The sequence below is a fragment of the Protomyctophum bolini genome, assembly GCF_963924005.1.
Source record: "Protomyctophum bolini genome assembly, chromosome: 21".
NCBI lineage: Eukaryota > Metazoa > Chordata > Actinopteri > Myctophiformes > Myctophidae > Protomyctophum > Protomyctophum bolini.
Window position 1 is genome coordinate 9,349,886 of NC_137882.1, and position 18,908 is coordinate 9,368,793.

Genomic DNA, 18,908 nt, shown 5'->3' on the forward strand with positions numbered 1-18,908 from the left:
TAGTAAATGTAAAAAAAAATACTATATTTCAAGCTTTTTGTAATTACATCACTGATAATGAAGTGAGACTGTATTTTGAAGCCCTAGTTTTATTTAATATAGTCTTCATCAGATTACGTCATTGAAAAATAAGATTGTTAATTTATAGAAGTCAAGATCTGTTTGACATTTTCCACCTGCACGATGGTTACAGCCCAGCAGGCAGCAGGTGACCAGAAAGCATCAGCATTTAGTTTGTAAAGTTGGCTGACGTTCTCATTATGCCGAATGCCGAAGCAGGGGCGGACTGCCGCCAGATAAAAGATGACATATTTGTTTTCGTTCACAAAAACCACCATGCTCCGTAGGTGCACACTTGTGTTACAATGTAGATTGTACTAGTAGCCAGCCAGCCACACTGTGCCAAACATTGTAGCAATGTACGTTCTTCTTTGATCAAGGTAGTATACCCACAATGCAAAGCTATGCTAGCAGGTCTGTAGCAGGGTAGCCTGCTGTTCTGTTCTGCACGGATAGAAAACAACAACAGCGTGAGTTCAGTTCAACAACAGGCTACATCGTGAGGCCAGCTGCATGGATAGCGACAACAACGACGACCCAGGATTTTACAATGCCATTTTTTTTTCATCGAAAACTCGCATTCTAGCGTTATAATGTGAGTACTATTCGTGTTGTGGCAATTTCTTTTGGACTATCTGAAGTCATATTAATCGTGTTATTGGTTTAGAGAAACCTGTTTTCAGAGAAGGGAGCCAGCAGCTAGCAGCTAGCTCGCTGGCTATCTGCGTCCCTCTCTATGTGTGAGGGTCTTCCGGAGGCAGCGGCAGCAGCAGCAGCAGCAGCGGTGCCATGAACAGTGGACTCCCAGTTTCAGCTGCTCCGCTCGGGGGTGTCGGGAGTCTCGGGATACCCAACGTCAAGGTGAAGTTCTGCCGATACTACGCCAAGGACAAGACGTGCTTTTATGGGGACGAGTGTCAGTTCTTGCACGAGGATCCGTCCATGTCGAGCCTGTCGCTGCACGGCGGCGGCAGCCCCGTCCCGTTATCACTGACCGGGGGACAGGTGCAGGCTCCAGCCGGGTACCCACTCAGCGGTCCCGCAGTGTCCTGTAGTGGCGGAGGCGCGGGAGTCTCCAGTGTCTCCAAGAAGAACGAGTCCCTGCAGGGGCCTGCAGGCACGCCTCTAGAGGGACAGTTGTTGACCAGTGAGTATATACACAGTATATGCACTGTTGCACAGTCTGTCTGTCTTGCTCCAGAAGTGCACCGGGACAAGGCCCCAAACACGGACTGTACGCTCTGCACTCTACTTGTGTGGCCCTGTGTGAGTGTGTGGGGGCTTTGTTCAAATCGAGGTCGAGGATTTAAGCGAGGCCTTCTTGGTCTCCTTTCTTTTCCTCCACGAAAATAACGTGTGATGCATTGACTTGGCATTTTGTGTAAGAATGTGTGTCCGAATAAGACATTATGCTTATTATGGGGGACTGGCTCTTGCAATGAAGTCATGGTTTATTTATTAGCAACATTCATAGTTGGTGGGCTAGAATGACGGTACCAAGGAGAGGGAGTCGTCAGTGATGTCACCGTCACGCGGAAGTGTTTCCGACTCGGGCTTTGAACCGCTAATTGACGCCGTCCGGCGACTGGTTGTGGCGTCACTGATCTATCCTTGATGTTTCATGTTAGCTGTTTTTGCACTAGCCTAACACGAAGAGGGCCCGCAGTGTTTGACAGCTGTGACTGAGGGGGTGAGTGGGCAGAAATTGACCAGCTCCTATTATAGCTAGCTTATAACTAGCTATGGTAGGTGGTTGCTTACATTATAGCCGCTTGCTTTTGGTTTTCGTAGACTTTAGTCAGTTTTAGTTGGGAGGTAAAATGTGAGCGAGATGAGCTGCAGCGTTCATTTGTCTGGAGTGTTGGCTAACATCAGCTAGCGGTTAGCTAGTCGTGCACAGGGCATTGTTGTTGCTTTGCTTCGACCCGTTTCAATGTGGCTGTTACAGCATCAACCTAGTTACCTAACACGCAGCCACTAACGGTAAACATAGCCTAGTGCGAGTCATCGGGAATATAAAAATGAGACTTGGGGGGGGGGGGGGGGGGGGGGGAGACTCGTGTTTTGGATATCATGCCTTTAGTGTAGTGTACCATGCCTAGTAGAAGTAGCATGCTTTGCAGCAGAACTGTTTACTCCCTTCCCAATAAGCTCTGTGATTGGCCAGGCAGATACTCTGTTTAGTTTTGGCATCAGCAGTACTATTTTATTGTTTGTTTTGGAGTGGTTTATTGCATGCCAATCATGTTATTCCGGATGTACGAAGTAGTAATAGTAGTAGTAGTTGTTAAACTTTGCTTCCTCTCACCCACAGTCCCAGGGATGGAGGGCGGGACCTTAAATGATGCCAATTTGACCAACTCATACTTCAGCAGCAGCTTTATTGGGGTCAATGGGTTTGGAAGCCCAGCAGAGTCCAAATACTCTATGATGCAGGTACACTAAACACGTTTTTTTAAGTCGGATAAAGGGTCATATGATCCATATCTTGTTTTTTTTTAAATGCCAAAAAAAGTATAGGCATAAGGGGTAAGGCAAGATCTATGCCAGTGACGGTGATTCTCAACCTTTTTAATTTCAGTGACACACAATTTGATTCTTTGTACTGTAGGTATAGAGATAACGGTGAAACTCTGATCAAAATAGCCATTCTTGTATGTTCAGTAGTTCTATTCACGTGTACATGTAATGATGAAGAAGATTAACTCTGTCATTTAGCTGGGGACTCCCTCAAGGACCCCATGAACCACTGGTCTACACATCAAATTTTTGTTTTAATATAAACTCGGCACATAAAGTTTGGAAACGTAGCTTTGGTCCATTGTTTCTCTACTTTAATAATACCCATTGGTATAAGGTATTGTATCTTATATCATTTTAATCGTTGATTAGTCACCTTTACAACAATGTATAGCATGTCGGGATCGGACATCCCTTAACATTGTCTTAAGTTTTGAAATGGTACCAGGTCTGACACAAACGAATGCTGCCACTATATGTACTGTATGCTGGAACATCAGCATCCACTTGCCCTATTGCAATGCACAGGCCTTATCCTGACAAACATGGCATCTTTCCACCAGTGTTGCTGCTGCTTTGAGCATAAACAAAGTTAAGAAAGTCGCAGGACCCATGCTTATATGCCTGGCACACACGTGTGACTGAGTGGCACACACCTATGACTGGCGCACACCTGCCAACAGAACAATATTTCATTTTGGAAAATGTTTTGGGGGTGCAACCCACACGTTTAGCAGTGTTACTCATTCCAGGTATGTCCGATCCCTACATTCTATACCTCGTATGTTCAAATCATCAACGATTAAAATGATATATAAGATTCAATACCAATTGGTATTATTAAAGTGGAGAAATGGACCAAAGTTAAGTTTCCGAACTTTGTGTACCGATTTTATTTTATTTTTATTTTAAACATTTATAAACAATACTTTATTTTGTTTATAATCTGTGACTTGTCTCGCTTGTTCCTGCCATTTCTAGCGAATGACCACCAGCAGTAGTTCTCCCAGTCTCGTCAATGATGGTGCCAAGAACTTCAGCCACAGCGCTCTTGGTAAGAAATTGAATTGTCCGCTTGAACAGTGGTCATCAAAGTGGGGAGTGGGGTCCTTGAGGGGCAGGATTCGTATATGATTATGGAACTTCACACCATCTAGGTGACACCATCTGACGTCTGTGGTTAATTAGTCCCCACAGGAATCGGAGATTGCGGAATTTACTGCTGATTTCAATGCCGTCCGTGGAATTCTCGACCATCTGCAGAATAGTAGAATGTCCCAGAAAAGAATAAATATTACACCCACATTAAGTATCCTCTTGTCTAAACTGTAGTTACAGTTGTGGACAGGGTTTGAATGACAACCTTTTCAACCAAAACAAATAATTAAAACATGAATAATAATAATCAATCCCCAAAAACAATTATTGGAATCTTTGATTATTAATGTCCGCCGAATATTAACTAAGCCTCGGAATCAAGGATTGGGATCGAGACTTTTTCTGCAGATTCCTGTGTGGACTAGTTAATAGGCTACTACAGTAGTACCTAGTAACAGTTCAAATTTAAGACCATTAATTAAGATTTAGACTAGGCCTTGAAGTGTCCCTGAGCAAGACACTTAATCCCGAACTGCTCCCCAGCAAGCATTGCTCCTAATAGTTAGGATTAATTTGTGGACAAATTTCATGTATGTTCCTAGAGTATGGATGTCATGTGGCAATAAGCGTCTATATTTTTGAACGTGGATGCATGGGAATATAATCTAAATAATCTAATGCATATTTTGAAAGTTTGAGTCTGGAAAATCTTTGTATGGAAGTTTTTTTATGGAAAGTTAAAATATATAGTATCAAAATATCTACTAAATCAATTTGCTATATTCTTTTAAACATTTTAAGAACACAAATTGTGTATGGTTGTCTCTGGTACAAAATATTTTCAGGTTGGGCTCTGCAGCCAAATGCATATCAATTTGGGGGTTCTTGACATAAAAAAACTACACTAGAGCTTTAGAGTCTATCATCCATGAAAGACTGTACATCCATAAGAGCTCCACTCCTGACCTCCTGTGTCCTTCTGCAGATCCAGTGAACTCTCCGACATCATCGCTATTCAGTGATTTTGGTGCTCTTAGCATATCACAGAGGAGAAAGGTGAGATGTGTTTGTCGCTTCCGGGTGGAAACCTCATATGGCCAAAACTGTTAGTTTCCAAGAAATGGAAGTGTAGTTATTGTAGTTATTATTTAGTCACACAAGCTCTTGTTAATACTTTTCTTTGGTTCAATATTTATATAGCCCACGGAGGAACTTAAAAAATGTGAAAGTAGCTGACAAATTGTAAGCTTGTACATTGCCAATTTATGCTCCTTATGCATGACACTCTGCTACAACAAAGTACGGCATTCATTTACAACAACAAAAATAAATATATATATATATATATGTGTGTGTATTTATATATATATATATATGAGGTTTCTGCTTGACGATTTGCAGGTTTTGTCTATTAATTATTTTGTGAGGGAGTTGAATGAATTCTTGATTCCAACCTGTGTCCCCAGACTCCAAACCCAGCAGCCAGTGAGTTTATCCCTAAAGCAGCTCCACGCATGGCCACCATGCCCCAGCCCAGTGTCCAGGCCTTCCCCTCACCTCTCTTCTCCCATCCTGGTCTCAGCAGCTCTACAGCTGCTGGCCTGGCCCCAGGTGAGGCTTTTGAATCACTGCCATCTCAGCTGGGAATACACCCTATCTTTTGTAATACTTTGTTTCCAGTCAAAAATGTTCTTCTCTTAAATTAAGCCTAATTCAGACTGAAGATTTGCAATGAGCCCTAAACTGTAGTGTCGATTCAGCAATGCATCGCAATTCAACCGTGCATGATTCTGCATCGATTCAGCAACGGACATATAGCAAAGTCTTTTTGACCTTTTGAAGCGTCTATATAGTTCTCTCTTTGCACATCTAAACCAATCACAGTAATTGGGGGGGCGGGTTGTTAAGGACAGTGTTGGGATTTGCTTATACGGCCATCTCAACCAATCACAGCGAACCCAGAGTGTAAACGTGGAAGATACGTTGGTCGTTAACTTCGCACTGAGTCTGGTCCATAGTGTTAAGGAGCTAGTTGGGCGTTAAATTACTTGAGCTCTGAAACATGTTGTGTACAGAGACTGACATACGTTTATAGAATGATGTGCTGCCTTTAAGAAAGAAACTCTCTTTATTGCCCCCAGCTCTCGGTGTGTGTGTGTGTGTGTGTGTGTGTGTGAGAGAGAGTGTGTGTGATAAATACATACATACAGGGTGTGTCATTGTGTATGTGTACACCAGAGAGGATATAATTTATAAGATGATTAAATAAATAACATTGGTTTTTGTATTGATACATAAAATTATAGTATAATACATTTGGATGCATCCTGCTCTCTATATAATATTAAAATGAAATATGTTGTTCAGTATATCTGACTATTGACTTGTCATGTTGTGCAGTAATATAGAAAACACCAGACAGGCCCATGTTGCATTCTGGGTTTCTGAATAATATTTATTTTTCACCCCAACTTTAGGAATGTCTCTCTCTGCTGGCTCTTCTCCTCTCCATTCTCCCAAAATCACACCACACACCTCACCTGCCCCTCGCCGACGCAGCCACACCCCCAACCCTGCCAACTACATGGTGCCCACCACTTCAGCTGAAGCCCACATTATCCAGAAGGAGACTGTGGGTGGGACCACCTACTTCTATACCGACAACGCCCCACCTGCGCCCATGGCCGGGATGGTACGTGCTGTTTGAAATACACTGTGGTAATTTCCCTGAAAACATGGTTGCATCTGGTTGAAAACCAGCAAGAACACGAACAGAAAGCAAGTTTTGATTTACTCATAAATGGGAAGTTATCTTCTTCCGTTTTCATCACAGGTGTTTCCTACCTACCATATCTATCCCCCTACCGCGCCTCATGTAGCCTACATGCAGCCCAAAGCCAACGCCCCATCCTTCTTCATGGCTGATGAACTACGACAGGTATTGCACCTCCGCTATTGCTTTTCATCTTTTGCCCTTTCTGACATATGACTATCCGACATGACACAATTAATTGGAAAAAATGGTATGTGTCACATTTATGTATTTGTGGAGCTTATTTGGTTAGATGTTGCACCTTTCCCATGTCTCCACCAATAACCAGAGCATTGCACAACCCATCAGTAGAATCACAGAGGCCATTACATACTATTTCATATGGTACCGATGAAGAGCACAATGAGAAACAAAGACAGAATATGGTCAAATTATCCTTTACCACCAAAAATCATCATTACCAATAATTGCGATTACAATATTAAGTACTGCAATCAGGATTATAATTTAAATGACCGTGCAGCCCTAATCGGATGTCATATCCTCCTGTCCCCCCTCCCCCCTCCTCAGGAGCTGGTAAACAGACATCTAATGACAATGGCCCAGTTTGACCAATCAGAGAACCAAGGTAAAATATATATCGACTTCGCTGTGGTCGGATAATTGTTACTTGTTGCTGTCGGGCAAAAATATTGTATCTCCATATATTTAACTTGCATACAATACAGTATGATGTATGATTGCATGTTGCATACAAGCACATGATGGGTGGGGGGGTGGGGGGGGGGTGACATTGTGTGGGCAGGGTTTCAAAATCCACTACAAACACCTTGTTCTATATGTTTCCTGGTTATATTCCTTAGATATGACTATTATGTCATCGTAACACTGGCTGTGATCTTGACGTATGAGCTTTTTGACCCAAAAGTATCAATCTCTTCTGCGTAACATACTGATCATTCCCAGTTTCACTTCTGTTCTTGCGTTTTCGACTGATACTAGTCTCACTGGTAGGTTGTGGTGTTGGTTCCTTACTTCCGACAGTTGACATGTGTTGTGACTGTGAGGTGTTTGTGGTCTTCCCTCCAGTCTGACGGGACCCACATCATGAATCTTCTCTCGATCAGTCCATAGTTTATTCATGTGGAGCTTTGGTGGCATGTTTCAGGCACACACTGAGGGATTGTCAAAGTTAGGTGTGTCAGCACTATCGCAACGCAACACGACTTTGACATACCCATTTTAGTGGATATTAGTGAGCTATTAACATACAGCATGGGTCACAGGAGAAAACCTAGTCACTGGCTTTTTATATTGTGTGTTGTGAGTTTGTGGATTTCCTTGTCTATTCTGAGATTGTGTGCAAGTGTGTCTGCATTTGTCTTCTAACTCCTGCTGTGTTTTGACAGGTGTTCCAAGTGATGTGGACAGCTACCACAGCCTGTTCCCCCTGGAGCCTGTCCCCCCACCCAACCGCATGCAGAAGACCAGCAATTTCAGCTACATCACTTCCTGTTACAAGGCGGTCAACAGCAAGGATGACCTACCTTACTGCCTGAGGAGAATACATGGTGAGATGTGGTGTGATGTGGGCCATGTGGAAAAGACCTATCCATGCCCAGAGATGGTGTGAGGAACAGGACCCCTCTACTCTCTGCAACATCCTGTTGATGTTTCCCTTCCAATGCAGTATTGAAAGCGCACAAATCCCCTACAAAGTAATTTGTGTAAAATATTAAATTACGTGTTTACAGTATGTGGAAACTGTACAAATTAAACCATTTGTTCCATTTGTGCTCTACTTTTACACACTTAAATGAATACCAAGGATTTTACTGTGTACTGTAGTTGGTCAACTCTTGCTGTGTAAATAGCAAGTAAATACAAAGTGGGCTGCCTGCTCTTTAAATGATTTTCATTATTTCCAATGCATCCTTTCTTTTTTTATTGGTAATGTTCATCACTAAATATGGTTTATTCTCTTTCTTTTAGATAAATCTTTTGGCAATTTTTATGCTTTATTTCAGGAGAGTGTAGAGAGACATGCAAGACAAGAGACGGGGGTTGGATTCAAACCTGGGTCGTCGCTCGGGCTCCCTAGGAGCATATCGTCGTTGCTCCCACTGAGCCACCTGTGTTTTTTAGTGTTTATGTACCTCTTGTGTGTCCAGGGTTTCGTCTGGTGAACACCAAGTGCATGATGCTGGTGGACATGTGGAAGAAGATTCAGCACTCCAACTCTGTCACCCTGAGGGAGGTCTTCACCACCAAGGCCTTTGGAGATCATTGTGAGTGTGTGTGTGTACTGTATGTGTGCCGTATATCTGTGACTTTGCTGTAATTGCGGTTGTGTTTTTGTTTCACTGGATATCATCCGTCAGAATTATGTTGGAACCTGTGTGTGTGTGTGTGTGTGTGTCAGGTCTTTAAAAAAACAATGAATTGTGATATGAATTCCTACAAAACCTGTAGTAATAATATAGATCATCTGAGATACATAAAGCCTGAAAGTTGAGGTAAAGTAATAAGCCTTTTTTTTATACTACAAAAATGACAGGTGCATTTGTCAGATTAAAAAAAAATGACAGGTGCATTTGTCAGATTTTAAAGGACCACTTCACCACTTTTCAGCCCATATTCATATAATTGGTCCTTACTAATGTACATGATAAAATACCACAATTTCTTTCTACTTGGTCTGTGTCTCATAGGAGGGCTGTGGGCAGTTCAGAAATGTTGCTAGTTATGACTAATATTACGTTACTTATTACTTTGTATCAAGATTAATACGTTACATTATTAGTAATAATACCTCTCTCGGCTTGATTAATATGTTACCCTATATATGAATTGTTTATTGTTTCTAAAGATCAGTTTAGAATCAGATATATATTTTTGATTAATTGCCCAGCCCTACTGTATTGTTTTGGATTCTGTGCATGCTTTGCAAACTGATAATGGCTTGGTTGTGTTTTTTGTCCACCAGCGTTGGTGTTCTCCTATGACTTCCATGCGGGTGCAGAGACCATGTTCAGCAGACACTTCAACGACCCCGCAGCAGACTCCTACTTCACCAAGAGGAAGTGGGGTCAGTTGGGCTTCTCATTCTGCTTATCCGTCTCTTGCTGTCGTATCTCTCAATCCATTTTCTTCACACTTGCACATTCACACCCTTATAGATCACCGCCCTCTCATCTGCTACAGTTCACACTTTAGTGAGAACTGACCGCTTATCAACACCCCCATCGCCCAGGACGAAGTTCTTTGGAAGTGCCTGTTGTGCAATCCTCAATGTTGCGCAACAGTGAGACGTCATCGAAAATGTTCCTCCCCTGTTTAGCAGACGACAACGAAAATCTTAAAATCATCCCGTCTAATTATAAAAAAAAACATCCTGTGTTAGACGGCCCTCCTGTCCAGTCGCTAGTCGCGATAGATTTATTCTTACCTCCCGTTGTTGTCGGCTCTAGAGTGGTTTGGCTATATCTAGCTGCTACAGCCACATCCGGAACAACATCCGGTGCGTCGGTAAAAGTGGTCCGTGTTTATAAATCAACTGGGCGCTATAATGTAATGGATTAAATAACCCCCGGGCAATTAAAGTGTTAACCCATTCAGGCCTGAGGCCGATTCTAAAAACCCTGACCAAAGTTTTCGGAAAAACTTCAAATATTTACATTTTTGAATACTGTACAGAACCCAAAATGGGTTCCCGGCCTGAAGGGGTAAAACACCAAAAGGGGTTCCCGCCCCTGCCCATGTGCAGAAGATGTACTGTGTGTGCGGAGTATTTAAATGTGTGATTGTTGTCAGCCTTGAGCATGGGTCTGTTTTTTGCCACTTGCACACTTAATTAGAGGCTTTGTAATTAATTAATCTCAATGAATCTCATTTTAATCGCATATCAATATTCGACCTGAGATTGAGAACAGTGATATCAATTTTCAAATGGATTTTGGTATATCAATGAATTGTGACTACATATAAGCTTATAAAACATTGATTTGTATCATGGTGGTAGCAATGCAGGTAGTCTATATGAATACTCAAATGTGCTTTACATGGGTGGCATGAAAAAACAAAAATATATATATAAATATTAGGGGGAACACTAAGACAAAGGAATTAAAATAAAAAACAGTGGAATGAGAGCGTTTGGTGGAATGCATTCCACAGGGTTGGGGCAGCAATTCCAGAACAACCTGACCATTAGAAAACATCTCTGTTGCTTCAGAGGATACCAACAATACCAAATGTTTTATTTAATGTGCCATATCCGTTTTATCTGGTCGGGTGTATTTTACAATAAGAAATAAATAACAGGATGTAGGCATATTTGATTAACTTTCACCCCAGCAAACCTATTCTGGGGGAACATTCGCCAAAAGTATTATCTACAAGCTCACAAGCTGTCATGATGAGGTTGTACAGCCTATATATTTCTGTTATTCTATTTTGTATATAGGGATTATGTTTTAATGCAGAGCATTGCAGACTAATAAAAATAATGAAATATAAACACATAATAATTGAATAAGTGTGGGAATTTTTTGTTTGTGATCAGATTGACTGCTTAATGAACAGAAGAAGACATCACGATTAGTTAACTAATGTGGCATTGCTTTCATGAATCAAGCCTCAACATATCCAGGTTAACTGGCTAAATCTGGCAAGATTAACCGGCTTTCATGAAACCGATTAAAATCTGGTCTGGCAGTTGGCTTTTGTTACCATGTTGAAGAGAGCAAGCGAGACGAGAGCAGTTGAGAGGAAATTGTGGCTGAAAGTCATCCCCTGATAGGTGGTGCACATTGTACAGTACAGCCTACTGTACCTGCCAGGAACACGGTCAGAGGAAGCAAAACCTCTCAGACCTTCTCTGGCCATTTCACAATGAATGGCAAGAAACTCTTTCTTGTCATGGAGAAAGTAGTCATGTAAAAACACAGCTTAAGAATTGTAGCATATTTTTGTCCTTTGCGTCTAAAAATACCCTAACAACACTTAACTCAGCCAGAAACATAATACTTGCTTTTTTCCTAACGTTTTTAGTGGAGACTAGTGGCCTCTATCCTGTGTTGCCAATACAAGTCCTCCCAATAAATACTGCAGACTAACTGAAATGCACATGGTTGTGTGCGGCGCAATGTCTACTTTAAAATAGTAAAACTATTATTATACCATGTACGTTTTGTCTTTTTAAATTGGCTATGGTTCTGGTTCTTGCACTCAATAGCATGTAATGTCGTCATAATAATGACCTGAAAGTCCTAACTTTCCATTGTGATCTAATGTGTTCATGTGTTGTGTGTGTGTGTGTGTGTGTGTGTGTGTGTGTGTGTACCTGTACCTGTGTAGGCCAACATGAGCCTCCGCCGCCTCGGCAACATGCAGGTTTGCTCCCAGAATCTCTGATCTGGGCCTACATTGTCCAGCTGAGCTCAGCCTTGCGCACCATTCACACTGCTGGCCTGGCCTGCCGAGTCATGGACCCCAGCAAGATTCTCATCACTGGAAAGACCAGGTACACCACATGTATATACTATGTAAACACGCACACACATACCTTTTGAGCAGGTTATTTATAAATATGTTTTTTCTCTGAAAAGCGGCATGGGTTTCAGCAAGTTGCACGCAAGGCACTGTTTACAGATTGTGTTTACAGGGTTTATGGTTTAAAAAGATTTTTTTTTAAAGCAGAAGCAATTTCATTACAGGCTTACTGCATTTTTCTTCGTTTTTTCCAGAGCAGCTTCACATGTGTAGAAGTCAAAACCATGCATCCACAAGCAAGAGATACGTGCATGCACACACTGAATTATATTACTCTCTCTGCAGGTTACGAGTGAACTGTGTCGGAGTGTTTGATGTCTTAACGTTTGACAACAGTCAGACTAATCACCTTGCCCTTATGCCACAGTACCAGGTACTTAATGTAGTTTTCACATGGCTTGTTGTATCTGTGCAAGTATTGAAAAAAAGAGAACGATGTATTCATGTGTGGCTGGCTACTGTAATCTGTAATCATGGCTTGCTCAAAAAATATAGTTTTGTGTGTCTCACTGTCTAATCATTTAGAGCACAAGAAAGCCAGGTGGTAGACAGGGTTTCTTACCACTTGGTGTTTTGTGTGTGTGTGTGTGTGTGTGTGTGTGTGTGTGTGTGTGTGTTGTGCAGCAAGCAGACCTAATCTCCCTGGGCAAGGTGGTGCTGGCATTGGCATGCAACTCCCTTGCTGGTATTCAAAGGGAGAATCTGCAGAAGGCCATGGAGCTCGTGTCAATCAACTACTCATCAGACCTCAAGAACCTGATCTTGTAAGAACAATGTCCCATGTCTTGGCTTGCAATGCAATGGGTTAAAATGCATGCTCCAGTCAAAGTATTGGTCATCCTTAGTATTTGAAAACAGTTTTAAGTTAACACACTTGGCTATATGTTAGCAGTGCCAGGTAGGTAAGACCTACTGTACCAGAGTAAAGTTTATCTCTGGGACGGAGCATTTAGACTTAAGACTTATTTAAGCTCCTGAGATCATGCCTAATTAGAATTAGTAAAATTAAATGGGCCCCAATTACATAATATAGTAATGTAATATAAAATAATTTGTGTGATACATGTTTATCATATGACATGTATATGTAACTGAGTTTTGGACAAGGTGGCTCAGCCAGTTGCCTCAGTCAACAAACGTCACTTCAGGGTTAAAAAATACGGTAAGGATAAATCAGAGTAAACAAAAAGTTATTAGTTCAAGCTAGAATACCTACAAAATAGATTTTCTCCAGTTAACACGCCCAGGCCGAAGTTCTTTGGCCTTTCTATCAGTAACGCCCGACGCTCAAGACAAAGTTTGATCCAAAAAACGAAGTTTATTGATCGCATCGCTCCACAGCCTGGAAGCGCCTGTTGTGCAATCCTCGATGTTGCGCAACAGTGAGACGTCATCGAAAATGTTCCTCCCCTGTTTAGCCGACGACAATGAAAATCTTAAAACGTCATTAACTCGCAATCTAAATCATCCCGTCTAATTATTAAAAAACATCCTGTATTAGACGGCCCTCCGCTGTCCAGTCGCTAGTCGCGATAGATTTATTCTTACCTCCCGTTGTTGTCGATCGACTCTAGAGTGGTGTGGCTATATCTATCTGCTACAGCCACATCCGGAACAACATCCGGTCCGTCGGTAAAAGTGGTCCGTGTTTATAAATCGACTGGGCGCTATAATGTAATGGATTAAATAACCCCGGGCAATTAAAGTGTTAAAAACTGTAATTCCTGGCTCGATCAATCACACAACAGGCCTACTCCGATTATGGTGGATACATATTACATACCCAGACAACCATCCAATTACCTGACTAAAGGCGCATTCACACCTGTATTTCAGTAGACTCGGTGCGATTGGACTGTGATAATTCCATGCACCCGCACACGGACCTTATCATTATGGTGTGTGCAGGTACCTGCTGACTGAGCAGTCTCGGCTGCGCAGTGTCAATGACATAATGCCTATGATCGGAGCCAGGTTCTACACACAACTGGACGCATCGCAGATGAGGAACGATGTCATTGAAGAAGACCTGGCCAAGGTATACAAATGCAGATCCCTGCACATACAAGAACATGGATGCACACACGCACATGGGGGATGTTGCGATGAATGCAATTCTCATGTGTTATTGCTGAATGAAATTCATGGGCTAAAGTTCGCTGACTTCGCTCTGCAAAATTGTAAAAACGGGGAAGAAATTAATTATGGGTATGGCTGTGGGTGTGAACACAGGATGTTGTGCTGTGTACGATGCTGACACGGCTATTTCTGTTACCATTTTTAGAGCTTAAATGTGTGAAAACGCAGCTCTTTAACTCATCCCCAACCCATCATCACGTGCAACTCAATTACACTCAATTCAATTTGCACATACTCATGGATGGTAACAAGTGACTTCATCGCCCTCCTTTACCAATAATGGAACAACTAACAATCAAATACATAATGACATAAAATTGCAGTTATACAATGAATGGTAAGCTAAATAAGCTTTCACAACTGCTCTAGACCTCAAGTCTTCTGCCCAAATGTCTGTGGTCTGTGACCATCTTTGCTAGTGAGGTGCTGTTTCCTGTTTATCAGACTTTCTTTTTTTCCCCCAGTCGTTGAACTACATTTTGGGTCCATGCCCACAGAATAGCTGTGTGAATATTTTGTGCCCAAGACGTCTTTAGAATGATTCATGATGGGTTTTCATTTACATTGTGTTAAGCAGAAGATGTTTTTACATCAACTCCTTCCCACTGGTATTTAGGTGCAGAGAGCAAGAGGGCATGTATTCTGTATGTACTCATTCTGTAACATTATTTTTAGAAAAATTAAATCTTACTTTTCTACCAAAGAATTATGGATTTGATGTATTACCTTGTGTTGTCCTTGCTTACTGTAAATTGCTCTGGATTAAGAGCATAATCTGCTACATTCCTAAATTGTAAATTTAGCACCAACCTGAAGAAACCTCACTCTTTAATCATTTATAAGAGAATATTGGACCAGCATCATTCTAGCTCAGACTATATAAGGAATGGGCATAAATATAATTAAATTGTGTCTATTTGCAGGAAGTGCAAAATGGCCGTCTCTTCCGCCTTTTGGCCAAACTTGGCACCATCAACGAGAGGCCAGAGTAAGTTGTACTTAATTAAAGATTTGGGATGTCCCGATCAAGTTTCTTTGCTCAAGATCCGAGTAATCAATATCCAGGGTTTTCTGTGGGTTATTAAAGGCTAAAGTATTAAATCATAGAGATTCTACTACTGTGTACCGTGAGAGTAATTCACCAACTGTGTGTTTGTGTTCGGTGTAGATTTCAGAAGGACCCAACGTGGTCGGAGACAGGCGACCGGTACCTGTTGAAGCTGTTCCGGGACCACATCTTCCACCAAGTAACAGAAGCTGGGACTCCCTGGATTGACCTCAGCCATATTGTCTCCTGCCTCAACAAAGTCAGTCACACACAAACGTTCTTTCACTTGCATCCTTCAGTTCTGTCTCTGTTTGTCTCTCCATGCCTGATTTATACTTTATTACCAGTGTTGGGGAAGTTACTTTTAAAAATTAAGGACTTATAGTTATTGTTACTTATCTAAAAAAGTAATTTGTTACTTTACTTTACATTAAATTATGAAAGTAACCACTTTACTTTACTTGTCAAAATAATAATATAAACGATTTAAAAGAAGGTTTTTTGTTCTGTCGCACAGTAAGAGAAAAGACAACTCCCTCCTAACATTATGAAATGTAGTGGAACAATAAAAGATGTTCAGAAATTTTGAAAGGCATCTTTATAGAGATATTCTAATTCATCAAATGTATTTTTGAGCTCATCTTCCATTTTAGAATATTCACTGTTCAGGTATTTGGAAAATGTATTTCTGCACATTGGCCCTGCTTTCACTGGTATTTTGCTGACCAAGGAACAGACTCCACCGGTGTTGAGAGGGGAAGCATTTCCTCAACAACATAGGCTACCTAGCAATCATTTTGTCAAGTTGACTCTTGGTGACATGCTACTGTGGCCATTTAAAATCGATTTTTCCAACCCACAAACCATCCGATCTCGCTGTCATGATCCGCATTTGCCATTTTAGCGTGTGGTACTGTATTATAATTTTCGTTCAACGGCGATTTCTGGCTGTGTAGTGTGTATGCGTTACAAGGGTTTGTGTCTGTGACTGAATGTGTTGCTGTTTACCACAGCCAGTAAGCCCGCCCACCCTGTAGACTGTCTCTGATTGGCTTACGCTGAAATCTGGCCTTACGTTAGCCAATCAATGACCTCTTCTGCGACGTGCTTTTATCAAGTTGGGGTGTGAAGCCAATCAAGCCATGTGGGCTCAGAGGCTAGTATGACTGCACAAACGAAACTGTCGTGTCAACACAGAGGGCGCGTTCGGAAATAGCGCACTGAGCACACTGTGCAATGCAAACTAATAGGCGAGTGCGCTCCGGTGCGGTATTTCTGAACGCGCCCAGAGAGCGCTCTCTCTGCACTGCAGTCAGCAGCACAGAGACGCCTGTATGATAGACTCACGGAGCTGCGAGACTTTTCACTGATCACATAAGTTGACATAATAACGCCATAACGTGGTTAACACACGCACAGTAATTATAACGCCGTTATGGAATGGGAAATGTAAAGCGTTAGGTTACAAATTATTGCAAATAGTAGTTTCGTTATGTAACGTAACGCGATGTAAGGGCGTTAGTCACAACACTGTTTATTACGCATTGTAGCCAATAGCATGCTCATTTTAAGTTTAACTAATATCAATTAGTTAGTGTAATTTCATAAAATCTGTCCATTTCGATCTTTGTCATTTGTGCAACAGTCTGTTCTCGCACACATCTGCTTTACACTGCACATGCCCTGTCCATAACATTCCAATTCCAACCCTGTCTATTGCACTTGAAATATTCAGCATAGAATATGTAGTTGTATAAAGATACTGTCACATATCGCACATATTAGTCATGCTTATTATGAGAAGAATGTCCTCTCTGTTGAACTTCCTTTTTTTTTTTTAATGTAATATTATGAATGCTTGTTCATTACACCTTCCCACTCAAACACCGTCCCACCTTAACATGGTTCATCCTTTCTGTCTCAGATTTTTTTGCTAATTTGTGGCCACTTTTTTGTGGCCACAGTTGATGTTTCTAGCCATGACAGATGTTTGTGTATGTGTGTGTGTGTGTGTGTTCGTTCTGTGCACACGATCAGCTGGACGCGGGCGTACCTGAGAAAATCAACTTGGTGTCGCGGGATGAGAAGAGTGTCCTGGTGGTGACTTACTCTGACCTGAAGCGATGCTTCGACAGTACCTTCCAGGAGCTGCAGTCGTCTGCTAACGGCCCTCTGTAGCGCCCCTCCCCCCAGACCCTCACCCTCTTCGGGCCCAGCGGTGGGACTGCTTGGACCCGGAGCACACTATTGCACTACAGCGGAGGACCAGGCTCAAAGAGATGACATCATCATCATCATCATCATCATCAGCGTGACACAGGCAAAGAGGGGCAGGGCTTGCTGAACCTCAGTCACATACACTGGCCCTGTCCACCAGGATGGATTTTCTAAATTGTATTTTTTTAGTTTTTCTTAAATCCCGCAGCTGCAAATTTGAAAAGAAGAAGAAGAAAACAAAACTAAAAACAAATGTAAAAAAAAAGAAAACACGGAAGCTGTGACAAAACGAGGATGATGACATTTTTTTAGATTTGGGGGAACAAAACATGAGATTCAAACCATGTGGTTTTGAACTTTTTCCTGCTTTTATTGTTTATTTCTACATTTGGGGGTTATTTTTTTTCTGAGGAGGATGCACTAAGATTTTAATTCTTTTGTTTCTTTTTTATGAATTTGAGTAAGTGGCCTACAGGGTGTACAGAGAGCTAAAGTCACACAAACACACACACAGACATAAAAGCGATGGCATACTAAGAATTAAGACAAAAAGAGAATCCAGCTTTCTATTGCCTGCATCTCTCGTCCTGCTGGAGACCACATCCCTTCATACCGACGCACTAAGATGGGGACACACCACTCCAGGCTTTCATAGAGGGGAGGGATAGAACTGATTTCTGAAATGGCCTTGGTTGTTGGTCCCACCCCTCCCTCAGAAAGGACAAACCACTTGGGTGCTGGCTCTCATGGATTCAGGCGGTCAAGGGTTGTGGAGCATTAGGCCAAATGTAGGTTCACCGGGTCGGGTCTTTGGGATTGGACATTTAAAATGTGTGGTTTCTGTTGGCACTGAAGAAAGGGTGTCTTCTCTGTTCTCACGGTGCTGTGTACCAAGTCTTTGTTACAGATGCAGTCATGCAGCAACCACAGTTATTGGTTTCATGGACACTGTTGTGGAAATTGTAACAAACTGTTGGGGATGGGTAATGTCAGTCCAGCACTAGGGTGTAGCCCATGGATTGGGCTCCTCTTGAGGTGGAGCCATGTCTGCCTCTTTGTGGAATGTCCTTATTTTGTTCCCCTGTCTCACCATCTTTCTCTCTCTCCCCATCCCAAACTTCCCTTCCTCTCAAAGGGCCCGGGCCCCTCTACATTTGAGAATAAGTTATGCTTTTTGTGATGAATTTCTTGCTGGTTTTCCTCTTTTTGCTCAACTGTTCATGCAGGGATGCATGATGGGATGTGGGAGTGCAATTTGTTTTGCCTCGATACAACTTTATTCTGTGGACCAATCTCAGCAGGGGTTGGGGTGTTTTGGGGGGAGGGGAGGGGGGGGGGGGGAGGGGGGCGGATAGTGGGCAGAAATAGGAACGGAGTGACAATGATTTGTTTTATTTGACTTTTTAAGATCATGAGACACGATGTGCTTGAGACAAAGCAGTGACGTGACAGAGCTGGAGTTCCCTGTGGTGGTTCCGACTTCCGAGGTCCAGGGAAACG

At 42.1% G+C, this 18,908-nt stretch overlaps 1 protein-coding gene across 2 annotated transcripts; it reads left to right on the forward strand.

Annotated features, from left to right (window-relative positions):
• The first annotated feature begins 334 nt into the window (after positions 1 to 334).
• Positions 335 to 18,705, forward strand: pan3 (poly(A) specific ribonuclease subunit PAN3). Of its 2 annotated transcripts, none has more exons than XM_080794282.1 (18): positions 335 to 1,207; positions 2,375 to 2,496; positions 3,562 to 3,634; positions 4,664 to 4,734; positions 5,145 to 5,289; positions 6,156 to 6,370; positions 6,512 to 6,616; positions 7,022 to 7,079; positions 7,861 to 8,022; positions 8,623 to 8,739; positions 9,438 to 9,539; positions 11,810 to 11,975; positions 12,290 to 12,377; positions 12,629 to 12,768; positions 13,913 to 14,042; positions 15,067 to 15,131; positions 15,312 to 15,450; positions 17,229 to 18,705. In XM_080794282.1, the coding sequence occupies exons 1-18, from the start codon at positions 850 to 852 to the stop codon at positions 17,367 to 17,369; spliced, it is 2,397 nt and encodes a 798-aa protein (XP_080650408.1). In that variant the 5' UTR covers positions 335 to 849; the 3' UTR covers positions 17,370 to 18,705. The 2 variants fall into 2 exon arrangements, with proteins under 2 accessions (XP_080650408.1, XP_080650409.1); XM_080794283.1 differs by lacking the exon at positions 335 to 1,207 and adding an exon at positions 1,720 to 1,750.
• Positions 18,706 to 18,908: the final 203 nt, after the last annotated feature.